This window comes from Pseudoliparis swirei, chromosome 17 (assembly GCF_029220125.1).
Source record: "Pseudoliparis swirei isolate HS2019 ecotype Mariana Trench chromosome 17, NWPU_hadal_v1, whole genome shotgun sequence".
In the NCBI taxonomy this organism is placed as follows: Eukaryota; Metazoa; Chordata; class Actinopteri; order Perciformes; family Liparidae; genus Pseudoliparis; species Pseudoliparis swirei.
Genome location: NC_079404.1, coordinates 6,363,609 through 6,380,619, shown reverse-complemented (window position 1 = coordinate 6,380,619; position 17,011 = coordinate 6,363,609). Strand labels below are relative to the sequence as shown.

Below are 17,011 nucleotides of genomic sequence, written 5' to 3'. Positions count from 1 at the left end.
TACTTCTATTTCTAATGTAAGTAGTTTACTAGAGCGGCTCCTTCGGTTCCATTGACACTCGTACTGCCATATTAGCAAAGTTGGATTTTTTTGTACTGTATATAATGGCTGCATTTATAGTTTATAAAGATATGTTTCAGGTATTGGTGTTCTATTTTAATTTATAGCTGGATGTTTAAAATCGATTTGTTTGATTTTTACTATGGAGAGAAATGGTATTCCTAAAGGTTAAATGTTTTATGTTATACTAGATGCATGAATTGGTGCCTTTACGATGGTTATAAATTATGGCCATTGTGTGCATCAAATTGAACCATTTATAGAAAATAAATGGAGGGTTGACTCGCAACAATTACACCAGTAATTGAAAACAATTTAAAAGTCTAATATTTTTCAACAGCACCCATTAATCTGAGTATATGCTTGATAAAGTATGGGGCTATTTGTTAAATGATCCGGTCTCTTCTCTGAGTGTAGCCCTCTACGCGCCGCACTTTGAGGCACAAGAGGGCAGTGTGTGAAGATTAGTGACTCCTCCCATTGCGCGCGCTCTCTCGCTGCCGTGAGTCATGCGGCCCTCTCATTGGACAGTTCACATGGAGGGGGCAGTGACGGAAGGGGAATTCCCCCCCCCCCCTCGCTTGTCTCCTGTAACGACCGTAACTTTTCCTGTCCACTGTCCGTCATTAAGCTCGGTGTTATCCGAGAGACGCTAACCCGTGATACGACAGCGTTGTGCATTATGGATGGTGAGTAGCAACAACTTGGAATAACCTGGATAATCATGTGACATAAGTTTGATGTATATTAATAGATTGAACCTGAATGTACGATATCAACATCAATGTTTTTTTCATGAAATATGTTACCCTATCATAAGTGCGTTCTACAATACAGTCAAACGTAACAATTGTTGTAATAATTGACAATGAAATAAGTGTGAGTGCAGCTCAGCAGGACTGAATGAACTATTAAACACAACAAACCAGTTTTGTTGTGACTTGTTATTCATCTGTCATGTTATCACCAAATTCAGTGTGGTCTTGCTTGCTAATTATCTTTCTACATGTCCCCCCCCCCCTGCTCACACAGCCCTCATGTCCTCCGTGCTAGGGGGCGATCCACACCTGAGTAAGTGCATTTTAATACCCCCAAATAACGCTTACAAGGGACAAACAATCTCTGAATGCACAGAATGGCCTCTCACTTCCTCATTTCGCTTTATTGGTGAGCGTTGCTTCTTTTTTTTAGGCTTGGCAGTGTGAGTATATGTAAGGTTCCTCTAATCCTCATCAATATAAAAGTTAATTATGTTACAACATTTCTGTGCCCCTGAGCACCATCGCCTCTCGATTCTGCCATTCGACACATCCTCGGCCAAAGCGGCTACAAAAAATGAGGAAGGCAGGCCCTCGCATATTTCTCAATAAATCAGAAATGTCACAGGACTCGTTTCACGCCGCCCTACGAAACAGCCGTGTGCAGGTCCTGTCGATCGGCTGTCATGTCCACAAAAAAACACTTTAGTGTTGTGAGATCGTTGTACGATTGACTCTTCCCCGAAAAGTCTTAGTTCCCCTCTTATCTTGTGGTGACAGGTTTTTCTGAAATGCAAAAGGGTCAAAGTGGGACAGACATTTCACAATTTTTTTTAGCAAATCTTATTGAATGCTTTGCGATTTAAAAGACTCCTCGGGCTACATTTGATGCTGACATATTTTTAAGCAGGACGCTGTGTCAACGTATGTTGGCAACTTGTCTGAAATGGTTTCCTTTCCAACCAAAGGCTTCCCCAATTCTAACCGACCATGTGCTGTCTAACTGCTAAATTACCTAAATCCACGTTTATTGGATTGGTTCAATAATCCAATAACCATGGATTAAGGTGATATGCAACCTATCAACTGTTTGTGAATACTTTATGTGCTGAAATATTTCCATCAGGTGTTGTTTTTTCCGTCTATCTAAAGATGCACTTTATGGTTCTCACTATCAGCTTCAGCTAAATATATTGTAAACTAGCTCAGTGTTTGTCAATTATAACCTTTTGAGATTAAGGGTAAAAATGTATGTTATTTAATTGCTCCTTTTTTAAATCACTTTTCTACAAACCTTTAGGCATACCTCCACAATGCACAGAGAGAACCACTCAAACACAGGCTCAGGATCTTGTGCTGTTCATTTGACACAATTTTGTGACATTTTATAAAACCAAATTATTTGTTTACAGAAGACATTTTGAAGTCAATATTGCTCAGTTTTGACTTCATATTTAATTCGAATTAAATGTCAGAAACACGTTCAATAACAAAGTATTGTTTGTTTGATCCTATATTTAAAGAGAAGAACAAAAAAAAGCAAAATTGACAAATCGATTTAAGCAGCCATGTTTATTCAAAATAAATAACCAGAGGGGAAAGTATTCATGGTTTTGGTTGAACTCAATCTATCTTCATGCGCTCCTCTCCACACCCTGTCATTGACTCTCTTTTTTTTCACCACCCCATCATCTGCGCTCTCTGTAGTGGCCGAGCCGGCCGTCCAGATCTACGAGCAGCCCAAGCAGAGAGGGATGCGCTTTAGGTACAAGTGCGAGGGTCGCTCTGCCGGGAGCATCCCCGGCGAAAAGAGCTCCGACAACAACAGGTCCTACCCGAGTCTGCAGGTCGGTCGCTAGTGCCTTAAGGACCCACCCGCTGTGTTTTGTACATAAACTGCACATTCCTATCTCTCCTTTAAATAAATGGTGGTCCTCCTACTCCTCCTCCCTCTCCCGTCACACAGATCCTGAATTACTGCGGCAAAGGCAAGGTGCGCGTCCACTTGGTGACGAAGAACGAGCCGTACCGGCCGCACCCGCACGACCTGGTGGGAAAGGACTGCAAAGACGGATTCTACGAGGCCGAGTTCGGCCCAGACCGCAGGGTAATCGCGTGAGTGTCCCACCCACGCTCACAACAGCAGTCTGTGCCGCTGTCGACATCGGCGTTGCTACAATTCAATTCAGTTTATTTTATATCGCCCAATATCACAAATTACGAATTTAACTCAGCGGGCTTTACAATCTGTACGCATACGACATCCCTGTCCCCGGACCTCACATCGGATCAGGAAAAACTCCCAAGGAATAGAAAAAAACAGCACGGCCATGAAGGGGGCCGGCCAGGCAGGAGGCATCAGATACAACCAGGTCAAATGGACCCTGAGAGACGTGACGTCACAAAGACTCCGGGGAGGAAGTAGAGTTAGTAATGTGTGATGGAGAGATGGAAATTCGTCCATAGGTAGAGAGAAAAGAGGAGATAGGTGCTCAGTGCATCCTAAAACTCCCCCCAGCAGCCTATAAGCCTATAGCAGCATATCAAGGGGCTGGACCAGGTGAACCTGATTCAGCCCTAACTATAAGACTGTCAAAAAGGAAAGTCTTCAGTCTACTCTTAAATGAGTTGACTGTGTCTGCCTCCCGGACTGAAGGTGGAAGCTGGTTCCATGAAAGAGGAGCTTGATAACTACAGTTTCAGTCTTAATCACCATTCAAATACCTGTTGTTTGCGCACACACACACACACACACACACGCACTCACTCACTCACTACGTCATAATCACTTTGTTCTCTATTAAGAGTATTTTGTGTTTCCTCTCGGATACAGATACACACACAAAGCATCTTTGACAAACCAAGCCTGTGATGCAGGTGGCAATATAGATTTCCCTGTGTGACATCACCCATATTTGCTGTGATTTAGTTGGGCGGGACTCGTTCATGTGTTTTGAGAGTTTGAATGAGTCATTAACTTGCGTTACTTCAAAACTGCAACTTGTGTCGTAAATTCCGATTAATCTCAGCCCTTCTATTCAGATCAATAGAATTGCTCTCGCAGATTTGGAGTCAAACATTCAGCATAAAATCATCGGGTTGTATTAAAGTCAGATGTGTTGGGGCGAGTGCACGATCACTTTGACCCTCACCTTCACGTGCAACCGCATTTTAATTTAAATAATTAAAAACATGTTTACGTTATACTTTAAGGTGTGGGCCCACACGTTTTGTGTATTCATTCCTTTTAGCTTATTGCAACACTGTAAGATTCCTTTACTCACGCCCTTGTGTTGTTGTGTTGTCATTCACCCAGTTTCCAGAACCTGGGCATCCAGTGTGTGAGAAGGAGGGAAGTGAAAGAGGCGATCGTCCAGAGGATGACCCGAGGGATCAACCCCTTCAATGGTGAGTCCACCTGCTCTCTGTCTGTCCTTTTCAACCCACTTGTGTCGTAACAGGTTTGCTTTAGAACCTGACTGATACTGTTAACTTCACATCAGTGAGCCAGACGCTCCTTTATTATCAACATAACTTCTGTGGTTTACTTTACTAGAGCACCCAATGTGTATTAATCCTCAGCTGAAGATAGTCCCCAACAAATGCAGTATTTATTTACTCTGCTATATTTCATTTGATAAAAGCTACAGCAGGGCTCTCAAGTTTTGAAGACAGGCAAGAGTGACATTTCCATCACCCTATAAAAATGAATATACATCAAATTGATCTGTAATCGGATACATCCCCAATAAGCCAGTATCCATTAATGATACTAGTAAATTAATATATATTTCAGGCTCATATTAGCAGTGCACAAGGTCAATAGTGTATATTGGTGTTCTGCTGCTGCTGTTGGTGGTATAGCTGCAGTTCTCATTGCTGTTGGTTACAGGTTACTGCAGATGCTGCTGTTGCTCCCCCCACCCCCATTTCTGTTACTGTTAAACAGGTTCAAAACAGTTCAAAAGAATTGTTTTTTATTTTTGCAAATGCTGATTGACCCAGTTCTCAAGCAGCGGAGAGGATTTTTCCTGGAGTCAGAAATGGTCTCTCTTGCATGCAGCCGGGCCATTTCCTCAAATGCGCTTTCATTCTGCGGTCCTCCGGCGCAGACAGGCAGCACTGCTCGTGTACAAACAGGCGTTGGGGCTTACTTCCCCCATTCTTAGTCACAGTTGCTCAATTCAGCGCGGTGCCACGTGAGGGCTGGGAATGCAGGATTAATTAAAAGGGGGGTTCCCCCAGCTCTCAGAGATGACGATCACAGTAGGTTTATGGTGCTTTACGGGTCTGTAAAAGTATGAAGGGTTTACGAGCACGTTTGATTAAGACATTTCGGGGGCTTTGTTGTTCACATGTTTCTTTTGGGAGTGGCAACAAGTGGTGACTGAAACCGCTTGAGTTCACCAGATATCTGCTCACCACACATTGCTTATTTGCTCTGAGTTCCTACTTTCAATGTTTGCAAAGAGTTTGTACCCGATACTTCACTTTCACTTCAGATACAGTTTCATAGGCTTGTGAAGCAAGTGACAATCCGTCGTCGTCGTCGTCGTCCCCCCCCCACCCCCCCCAAAACATTTTTTTAAACTTGCCTCTATTTTGAGTTGCCTTGTTTTGGAGAGACCAGCCCTAGATAGGTCGGCATTCTCTTGGAAATGAACAGGAACTATGGTAGTAAGAAAACTGCTCGCTAAAGGACTGCGGATTATCTTCAGCAACCTGGGTCATGATTGCTGATACCTCCAAAACTTGGCAACAATCTAGATAGATAAATAGCACTACATGTTTTTGATTTTACCACCAAATTTGACCAAGTATAACACAGCGATACAGACAACTAAAGTGGGAAATTAAACCCAGCTGACAACTTTTAGTGACAACTACTGAGCTTCACCATACTTGACCACATTAACTATTCTTTCAACTTTCATTAAAAAATGTAATTGGTGTTACCGGTCAGAGACCACAGACCCAGGCCGTACGATGGGCAGCTGGGATGGCAGTCTTTTTCTTCTTCTTCTTTCAGTTCACTTCTGCTGTGAAACTCAGCTGCCTCCTGCACCCCCCCCCCACACACAACCACAACCACCTGAAGCAAAATGCTGTCGGGCGGGCTACATTGGGATGGATAGTCAAGTGGAGACGAATGCTGGTCCATTTAGTAGAAAGCTTGCCTCGGCTGTGCTATCGGTGACACATATGAATCCTGTGCGTGTGTGACGTATTATGTTTCCGTATTACTACGTGTTCTCAGTTCGCATCGGAGTGGCTCTGGTTAATGTTTTTCATGGGGGATGGTGTTTTCTTGTCACAGATGCGCTCCCGTGATATATTTGTAATATATTTCAGTTCAATATTCTTCAATTTCCTCCAGGATTACGAGTTCCAGTTTTTTTTTCTGCACAAAAGTGAAAAGATGAGCAAACATAATTTCACAACCCCAAACGCTCTGCTTCAGCAGTAACAATGGATGAATTGGTTTTGGTTCTTTTGTTTCTGAGCAGCGTTGACAAATGGGATCCTTGGGCAGAGCGATGTTGAGTAATATTAGCATAAGTTTGGTTTCCAAATATCCATAAACATGAATGGTATCGGTCCCAGAGAGGAAGTGTCCTTCCTCCGTTTCAGCTCAGCTGAAGAGGACATTGTTCCATCGGATTGGCCTTCTATGTGCTGCAAAGCAACAACATTGTAGTTTTTAGTTGCCTCAGAAAAGACAAACGCAAACCGGGGCGACGTGTGTGTTAAGCTCGTGAAATTGTGAGTCATGCAGTGGGGCTGCTGTTTGTGGTGAGGCTTTGGCACCTGCCTCCCCTTCTTGCTCACTTTCACATTCACACCTAACCGCTCCTCCACTGCCCACCATCACTGTCAGCAGATTACCTTGTCTGTCTTTGCAGCTCTTTCCAGTGGTCTCTCCTCCACAGACACACACACACACATTCACTCAATTCAATTCAATTCATTTCAGTTTATTTGTATAGCCCAATTTCACAAATTACAAATTTGTCTCGGAGTGCTTTACAATCTGTACACATAGACATCCCTGCCCCAAAACCTCACAGGAAAAACTCCCAAATAACCCTTCAGGGGGGAAAAAGGGAAGAAACCTTCAGGAGAGCAACAGAGGAGGATCCCTCTCCAGGATGGACAGGTGCAATAGATGTAATGTGTACAGAAGGACAGATTTAGAGTTAAAATACATTCAATGAATATGACAGAGTGTATGAATAGTTGGTAGTAGGCATATTCCACGATGGAGACCTCCACAATCGCCGCTGCTTTTACCCCCAGCCCAGCGGTCTTCATTTTGCCCTTCGTGTTTTACTGCTGGATGCCCGTCTCTTCCAGCCACAACACTCGAACCTGAGGACGTCCCATTAAGTACAAGGCAATGTTGCCAAAAGTTAATCGAAATAACTCTGGTGTTTAAAAAGAAAAGAAGAAGAAACTGAGCGCCTGTGTCCTGCCATAACAATTTGGAGCTCATTTGGTGTGCAATAATGCTGTATTGATCAAATGTAGTTTTCTTGTGTCACAAGAAGGAGCTTCAACCTGCATGATATCAATTTATTGAAATGAGTAATGTGCCAAATATAATGTTTTTAAATCTGTATATAGAAGTGTAAGTGATATCAGTTTCCCTTTATTTCCAATCTTAATGCTAAACTACTCATCTTCTGGTGTCATATCGTTAATTCATAATTAAACCAACCAGGTTGATGTTGATCTTCTCGTGTAACTAAAAGACCTGTACAGAGCGACAAAGGACTTGCTAGCTACACACACCGTCCAGTGAAAGAGTGAGTTAGGACAAGGAGTTTCCCTCCATCTCACATTCTGCTGCTGCTGTTGTTGTTGTTGTTGTACACTAAGGTGTTTCACATAATCAAGGATTCAAACCGAGTTCAGCTTCTGACTTCAGTCACACCACTTTCACACACGTCAGGAGCCCTCATGGTCACTCATGCAGGGCGTCTCATCTCTTCCTCCTGCTGATTTCCCCCTCAAACGCATGCGCGCGCACACACACACACACACACACACACACACAGGCACTTCTTTCCACCAAGAGGGTGAAGTCGCGTCACCACAAGTTGTAGGCGGGAGGTGGCCTCGGCATGAGCGTGATAGATACAAATTGTGAAAGCTGTGTGTGTGTCTGTTATAAAGCTCTCCCTTCAAGGTGTGTGTCGCCTCTAATGGTGGTGTATGTGACGCGCGTGTGGAAATGAAAGTGTGGGCTGTGGATGCTTGAAGAAAAAAAAAGAAAAAATTATCTGTGAACTGTGACGTGTTTCGAGGACAGCCTACTGATACTACAGATACTATTTTTTCAGTAGAAAGTAGTTCCAGAGTAACCAGAACATTGTTTCTGTAAAAAACCCTCTTTAAAGTTATTCTCAAATATTTTTTCTCAATAATTTTACCCAAGTAAACTCTTTTACATATACTCTATTGTACATTTTACCAGGCTAAATCTATTTTGATAGCTTTTGTTTCTTTACTAATCTTCTTTTTTTCTCCATAAAAACTTATGGGGAGTTTATAAGATATGATGCATTGTCATAGATTAAACTACTTGGCTGCATATAAAAAATAGATAGAATAAGCTCCCCCTCATCCAATTACAACTGTAAAATGCTTCTTACACATTAATGCATCAATAATAGTCTGATAATCAACTGTTTAAAAAGGCTCTTATTTATTACATTGGAAATACTATAATTCTGCTTCAAGTGCATTGTCCTAATAATGCATCCTGTTCGTGTTCTCAGTGCCACGTGAGCAGCTGCTGCAGACAGAGGAGTATGACCTGAACGTGGTGCGCCTGTGCATCCAGGTCTTCCTGCAGGACGAGAACGGCCACTACACCCGACCGCTCAACCCCATCGTCACCAACCCCATCTACGACAACAGTGAGTTGACCGGTCTGCGTCACAGTGTGTGTTCATGCTGAATGTCAGGCGACTGCATGCGATGAGAGCGTCTAACCAGGAACGCAGGCTGCCTGAGGTTCGGCGTGTCCACCTCTGGGTTCATATGATTTTCAAGAGCTGATGATGACATAACATGAATTTAAAGCTGCAAACATTTGGCCATTACATACCCTTATCTAGAATTCACTTAATATTATAATAATTGTCAAATGATTGCTTGGGATTGGGGCAGACACTCCAACATGCCTCTAAGGTCACTCTACAAGGGATGCAGTGAGCCACCTTAGAAATAATAATAATGTATACACTACCGTTCAAACGTTTGGGGTCACCCAGACAATTTTGTGTCTTCCATGAAAACTCACTTTTATTTATCAAATGAATTGAACATTTCATAGAACATATAGTCAAGACATTGACAAGGTTAGAAATAATGATTAATATTTGAAGTATTAATTTTGTTCTACAAACTTCCAGCTCAAAGGAAGGCCAGTTGTATAGCTTATATCACCAGCATAACTGTTTTCAGCTGTGCTAACATAATTGCACAAGGGTTTTCTAATCAGATATTAGTCTTCTAAGGCGATTAGCAAACACAATGTACCATTAGAACACTGGAGTGATAGTTGATGGAAATGGGCCTCTATACACCTATGGAGATATTTCATTAGAAACCAGACACTTCCACCTAGAATAGTCATTTACCTCATTAACAATGTATAGAGTGTATTTTTGATTAATTTAATGTTATCTTTATTGAAAAAACAGTGCTTTTCTTTGAAAAATAAAGACATTTCTAAATGACCCCAAACTTTTTAACAGTAGTGTACATGCCTAAAAGGTGCCTAATATTTCAAGACTGAAATAATATCGGCATTATAATTATTAGAACTGAGGATTTTTTTAGTTGCCTATTTTGTGGAGCCCCCTCAGGACTTGGTGCCCTACGCACAGCGCGTAGTCCGCGTTATGGGAGCGGCGGCGCTGAGCGGTAACCAAATGATTATTCTTATTCTACAAATTATTAAAACTTTTAAACTATAGCTGCGTGTGTATGCTTCGTAACTGATGTGCACTGGGGCTCATTGTAACTTTCCCATACAGTATGTATGTAGCTTTGGACGCAAGCGGTGCTCAAACTCATCGTTACGCACTTCTACATTTTCCGCTTTGGCCCACCATGACTCTTTCACGTGCGATACTTCTCACAAGGTACTCTTCTCGGCCATCTGCATCTCAGGTTCTCTACTAATTCCTAATTTCAAGGGTTTCCCCTGCTATTATACAGCACAGTGCCAGCTTCTTTTTTTGCAAATGCTTACGTCCTTTTGTCGAATAATTAGTTGACTAGTTCCTCGTGAACCTCTTTTATTGGTGAACAAATATATAATGAAATCTCCTCTTTGAATGAACGAAAGAAGAATGAAATGTTCAGATGATCGCTTTGCGACAGTAGATGTAAATATTAAAATAGTGATTTAACTGTAGCATGTTTTTTTCTTCCTGGCCATTAGTGTATAGTAACCAAATAATAACGGTCTAAAATAATGTTTTGAGTGTTGCACTTAGTGAACTAGTTCAATGTTCCTCACAAAAATTGAGAAAGGGGAAGCTCTTTATACACCGTAAGCCTTAAACAACCCTGTTGCCATGGACCACTTCCTCTTCTGACTGCGGACATGTGACTCAACCTGCTGAGGCCTCGACTGTAAACTAAGTGGTCTTTTTTTAAACTGAGGCAAATATTCTACAAGTTACACTGAGCTACGAAAGCTGTTTTGTTTGTTCACGACTAGATCAAGTGAAGGCAGATTCTGAAATTATTACTGTTGGAAATATCGCTTTTAGAATGCAGTTTGACTGAGATGTGTTGCCTCTGTTGGGTTGGATGGTTACAACCTGTTTCTGCATTGTCAGGGGCCCCAAACACAGCGGAGCTGAGGATTTGTCGGGTCAACAGGAACAATGGCAGCGTCAAGGGAGGGGATGAGATCTTCTTACTGTGTGACAAAGTACAAAAAGGTACAAACTATCAATGTTCTGTGGACCTTTGAAATCAGCTAATCTGCACTTTATTGTTTTACTGATTTTTCATATCCTGCATCCATTTTCTATACATTGTTTTCCGTCCGCTTTGCTTCTCATAGCCATAGTGGCTATCATTTTGCATGCTCATTCAGTTTTCCATTGCCGCCTTCCCACCATTCCCCTTTCCTCCAGACGACATTGAGGTGCGGTACTTCTCCGACGACGGCTGGGAGGCCAAAGGCTCCTTCTCTCAGGCCGACGTACATCGCCAAGTGGCCATCGTCTTTAAGACTCCTTCCTATTATAACACCTCCCTAACGGAGTCTGTCACCGTGAAGATGCAGTTGCGCCGGCCTTCTGATCAAGAAGTCAGTGAACCGATGGATTTTAGATACCTGCCCGACGACAAAGGTAAGCAGAGAACTCCTTCTTTCTGTTATTAACTCAAACTCTCGCTATTTGTTGGTGTACGCTGCTGGTTTTCAGGAACTGGGCAGTCTCGGGTGGATTCAAGTGATACATGTGAACATTTTGCGTTTGCTTTAGATCCTTACGGCTACAACGAGAAAAAGCGTAGAAGAGAGCACTTGATGAGGATATCGGGATTGTCAGGTACGAGTTAAGATTCTGTTTATACAGTGCAATCCCATCGGATATGCCCACAAGTGCATGTATGAGTTTCAGTATTCATGTGTGCATTGTAACAAAGGTTTCTGGCCTTTCTTTAGGTGTTCCTTTCGCTGGTCCGACTATGAACCGACCAAAAGCGGTGCCACAGAGTACCATGAGTCACATGCGAAAAGGTAACTGGTTTAACTTTGTTTCCCTCATATTGCAACGGCTAGATGTTAAGCCCAAAAATATATAGCACTTCCATCAAGATCAGGATAATACTGCCCTCCTATCACACTAAATGTCAATGCATGTTTTCCAGACCTCAGCAACATGTACCTGAGGCCACAGCCCACACCTTCGATGCAGCAACGAAATCCTGTATTCAACCAGACCTTCCAACCGGGCGCTCCGAACGTTATGATGACATCACAAGCTGCCAATGTGCCAGTCAGCCATTCATGGGCAAATCCCAACCCAGCACTCTCAATGGATACAGTCACCATAAACCAGTCTAGTGCCATGAGCAATCTTCCACTTCCTAATAGCAGCAGGCAACAGCATCCAGCCCGTAGCTCAGGTTACCCCCACAGAGTGGAGCACAGCGGCTTTGAGAATAACACCCTCCCTCAGCTCTCCATGAGGGACTTGCAGTGCTTGGACGCAGCCCCCCAAGCGCCTGTGATGAACCAGTTAGAGTCCCAGACACTCTTCCAGCTGCAGCACCAAAGGGAGGAGCTCGCGTCTGAGACCCGGGCCCAAAACCATCTCGGCAACCAGAACCAGGGTCTCCATACTGCGTGGTCCAATTTCACTCCCCTTAATCCAGTCCAGAACACCTTCAATGGGTCAGTACCTGGAGGTGGAGGTGGGTCACAGGGGCAGGGCTCATTCTCCTTCCTAGGGGGAATGGAAGGGGATGATTTTCTGAAGGACCTGGTGGGAGGAGGGCCTCAAGTTGGCTTGCAGCTGAAGCAGGAGCCCCAGATCAGACAAGAGACCCAAGCTTCTATCATGCAATCCCCGAGGGACAGCCAAGAAAATACTTACACCAACTTGCTTCCTCGTACTATGAGCAATGGCACTAACATGAATCCAATGGCGCAAGATGCTTGTGGCAACATCCATCCTTCTAAAAATACGGAAAATACATCTTTAATCAACGGCAAGGCATCCGAAGGCCACTTCCTAACTTTGGCTGATTGGATCAAAGCAACTCGGCAAAGCAACTAGAAGGAATATCAATATCAATTGTTGGTATCAATAAATAGACAGAGGCAGCTCAGACGAATACCGTCGTCTTGTTTCGCCTTGCAAAGAGAAATGTTTCTTCATTCCGGCCAAGTAGGGCTCAGTGGGCAAATTACATACAAATATTGTCAGCCATTTGGAATCTACAACCAGACAAAGGCATTGTTCCTTGGAGATGCAATTAATTATGAACTAGTTCCTTCTTTAGCAAAGACTTTACCAAGGGATTGCTCCTACACTTGATTGGCCAGCCTTGGCGCTTGGTAAGCAGTCATTGGTCTTTTCTTCACAATATTAATATGTAAAGACACCATTCTCCTAAAAATGATTCATCAAATTTGATTTCTTGATCCATTTTAGATAAGAACCATGCAATTTCAGAACCTTTTTGCATTTGTATTAAAGACGCCTGTTCAGGTTCCACCCTAACACATCCCAACTGTTGGGGTGTTTCAAGAGGCGTCAATTTGCACTGTCGTTAAAATTATTCCCACTAATTAATTTATTGGTTTCCAGCTGCTTTGTGGATATTCTACGGACTAGTCAATCAAACTAGAGTTATTTTGAGTTCAACTGGCATCTGCATGGCGAGTATGGGGATAAAACACAAGGTTGAAAAGATAACCAACAACCTGATGCCTGATTCCAAGCCAAAGATAGAATTCCGCAGAAGTGAATGTAATACTTTCTTTGTCTTTCTCAGGTGAAGTTGGATTCACTGTAAACATACTGTATAGTAGAGTGGAGTGTTTGATCTTGAAAAAGAAACAAATGCAAATGTATGTTTAGGATTTGAAATGACAGCAGACAATATGGCTTATTATAATGTCTTTGCACTTTGTATTGCTTTGTGAAATATTTTTGTGTATTGTACTGTTTTATTGATTTCTTAGCAGAGTATTTGCTGTTAAATGCACTCTGTACATATATGTAAGCCATAGTTGAGATTGAAAGCAATGCCTGTGCTGTAATGCTCAAGAACTGGCAAGGTACTGAAATTTCCTTTGAGGAAGTGGGATGAAACGCATTGTGTTGTCTTTCCTTTGTAATGACTATGTCATAACAGTGATCACATGTGTTATCCAGAGTTCTGAGAGCATTTCTACCAGATGTTTTTAGATAAAAATGTCAATTTTGTGTTTCATATATGTTTCTCTCATTCAGCCAAGCTTATTGATAGCTTTGCAGAGGACACATGGCAGATGATAAACAAACGGTCAACTGTAGTTTAGCTCATTCTAGCATGTTGTTGTTGTACTTGTATGCCTTCCAGAATCTTTTTTGCTGTAAAATGAAGTAAATATTGTTGATGACTACTTTGTATGATTTTTCTATTTTTTGACAAGATCAGTTATTAATAAACAGTCTGTCTTATTATACATATTCTTTGTTGAATTTTTTTGCAACCAGAGGTGACAAGAGAGGTTGGAGAAAATATCATTTTATGATCATCAAAATGTCTCATAACTTTCAGGAACTGAAATCACTGTTTAAGATTTAAGAAAAAAACATGGACAGCACCCAGACCAGTACACACTGTTGTAGAGACCTGTCAATCGCATGGTAGCCAAATCACACCCTGCTTTATTGTTTATTTTCACTCTATATGCACCATAGTTGATTAAATTAACATGTATTGAAGAAGACTTGAAACTAGCGATTGAGACCATAAACTCACGTTTACAATGTTTACTGAGGGAATAAATCAAGTGAGAAGAAAGAAAAAATACGAGTTTGAGGTATGTCAACCTCTATCACTTTAGTTAGAATTAACAGGAAACCCACTAATGCATCAGTTATGTTTTGAAGTTCTCTTCATTCTGTACCTACGACATCTATTGCTTCTGTCCATCCGGGGAGAGGGATCCTCCTCCGTTGCTCTCCTGAAGGTTTCTTCCATTTTTTCCCCGTGAAAGTTTTTTTTTTATAGTTCTTGCGAGTTTTTCCAGATCCGATGTGAGGTCCTGGGACAGGGATGTCGTATGTGTACGGATTGTAAAGCCCTCTGAGGCATATTTGTGATATTGGGCTTAAAAATATACCAATGTTTTGCAGTAATCATATTTTATTTTTACAATTATGACGGGTTCGGCTAATGCACTGATGTAGCTCGCAGGGTTCAGTACTTCCAATAAGGTTAAGAACCACTGCACTAGAAGATTGATAACTTAGCTTAGAATAAAGGCTGGGATCAGAGGGAAACGCTAGCAAGGCTCATATCTGGAGCAAACCAAATCTGTCCAAAGATAAGTAAATCAATGGTCACGGCCTTGGCATACTTAGCTTCGACTCATTTTGACTAATCCCTCTGTGAATTTGTTGCACAGTTTCACTTTTATTTTGACATGTAGAGCAACCTTGGCCCTCATTTGAAGTCCATTTTTAGTCACCTTTTAAGTCCTATTCACTCTCCTTTTCTTTCCATTTTGGACTGCGAGCTGCTAAATGCTTCACTGTGTTCAACAGCTACGGTCGCTAACTTGGTCGGTCGCCGTTAAAGCGGGCAGGCTGCGCAGTGGGTTCATCAGCGCCTGTTGTTGGAAACACTTTGATGACAACGCTGAGATTGAACCATGAAGTAAAGGGGCACGCCATGAAGCCAAACCAATGAAGTGAAAAGTGATCACGATAATACTTTGTGGATTTGACACTATGGGCACCACCTTTCATATTACACAAATCTATACAACCTAAAAATATGAATTAGTGCAGATTTTTAAAAAAATCTCCTTAAAGGAAGATTGATTTAACCCTTGTGTTGCCTTAGGGTCATTTTGACCCGAATCAATATTACACCCTCCCCCCGCCTTTGGGTCATTTTGACCCGATTCAATGTTTCACCCTCCTGTTACCTTTATATTTACTAACATATTTTACCCTTTGGGTTCAATTTGACGCCAGCAATTAAAACCTCCAGAAAATTATTAGAATTAATATTGTTTTCCAAGTTTAAGTGTGAGGCACTTTATGTTTGTTTGTTGACTACCGAAAGAACACCGACATTAAACATTGAATGGGGTCAAATTAATCCTAAAGCGGGGGGAGGGTGTAATATTGATTCAGGTCAAAATGACCCTAAGGCAACACAAGGGTTAAGGAAACTCCAGTTTCAAAGTAATTTAAGTGGCTTGTGAAAGATGGCAAACAATGGTTGAGCTTTTTAAAATACCAGTAGGCCTATACACATGCTGGTGAGTAAAAGGTTTTATTATAGGTTACATAACATGATGTGAATAGTGTGTTCCTGTAACGTGGGTTACAACATTGACCTTTTGACAGAACATTGATGTTTTGACATCTGAGCTGGGCTGGCGTAAGTTATTTCATGATGTTGACTCGAGTTTACCGTAGACTTCACTGCAGAGGGTTGTTTAGTCCAGAGAAAACTTAATTTAATGCAAAGCACAAAGTTACATTATAATTATTTTTGAGCTGTGCATGCCCCTATTTAGCTCAGGGCTAATGAAAGCCTGTTGCAGACTAAGGATATTTTGTGACTCATCTAGATTCTAGATCTAGATATTTACCCTGGGCTCCAATGTTTACGTTTCAGTTCTTAACACAGCGCTTACTCATTCACTGCTGATATATGCAGCTGGTACAGGGCTGTGTAATGAAATAAAGTATTGCAACATCAAATCCAGTGCATTGGTAAATATTAGGACGACTAAGTGTTCTCATTGACACACAGACCATGCTGAAGTAATTCAGTCAGGATATTTCACTTTATCAAGGAGCTGAACAGTTAGTCCAGCATGAATTCACACAGGCCACGTGAATTCATTGTATGTCACGTCTGTGTGTGCAGCCATGTTTGTCTTTCTGTGCACACATAGCCAGAGTGTGTGCTAGTGCAGTGTGGCTCTTTCAGTATTTTCTAACCATGTCCTGGAAAAGGCAAGGCAGACCTGTTTAGCCACCTAGTTCCAGTAATGCCCCTCCTCTGCTGCTCTGTCTCCTCCCCCTCCCCTCAGCTCCCCCCACCCCCACCACTTCCCTTCTTCCTGTGAAGCTCATAAACCCTCACTCACTGCAGATAGTTGCTGACGTCATATCCGGTCACACTCTACCTGAATGAACGCACCATTATCTCACCAAATCAGGATTACCAGGTGCATTCGTACAACAAAACTGCAGACACAGAGGTGTATGCCTGCAGCATTGATAATAGAAAGTAAGAATTGTATTGGTATTTATCCACTTCCTCTATCTATTCCTCATATATTGAGTTTGATGCTCATTGTATGTTAGTTAAGTTGAAAGCAACTATCAACAACTATGTGGGGTTTCATATTACTCCATGTAACCAAAGATATGCAGGTAAACATGATTATTTTAGATTTTTTTTCAAGCAGAATA

The 17,011-nt window shown here is 42.0% G+C and overlaps 1 protein-coding gene across 1 annotated transcript; it reads left to right on the top strand.

Moving 5' to 3' along the window:
• The first annotated feature begins 1,163 nt into the window (after nt 1-1,163).
• On the top strand, nt 1,164-14,031 carry rel (v-rel avian reticuloendotheliosis viral oncogene homolog). Its single transcript, XM_056436129.1, has 9 exons — nt 1,164-2,665; nt 2,785-2,933; nt 4,135-4,226; nt 8,600-8,740; nt 10,679-10,783; nt 10,982-11,200; nt 11,336-11,401; nt 11,518-11,592; nt 11,724-14,031. Exons 1-9 carry the CDS (start codon nt 2,426-2,428, stop codon nt 12,632-12,634), a joined length of 1,998 nt encoding a protein of 665 aa, XP_056292104.1. The 5' UTR covers nt 1,164-2,425; the 3' UTR covers nt 12,635-14,031.
• Nucleotides 14,032-17,011: the final 2,980 nt, after the last annotated feature.

What these genes read in the sequence shown, in the direction of transcription:
- rel (XM_056436129.1), top strand. Translation starts at nt 2,426, where the DNA reads ATGGTTTTGGTTGAACTCAATCTATCTTCATGCGCTCCTCTCCACACC. An exon ending in CAACCCCATCTACGACAACA is followed by an intron (nt 8,741 to 10,678) that starts GTGAGTTGACCG and finishes CTGCATTGTCAG; the next exon opens with GGGCCCCAAACACAGCGGAG. An exon ending in ATACCTGCCCGACGACAAAG is followed by an intron (nt 11,201 to 11,335) that starts GTAAGCAGAGAA and finishes CGTTTGCTTTAG; the next exon opens with ATCCTTACGGCTACAACGAG.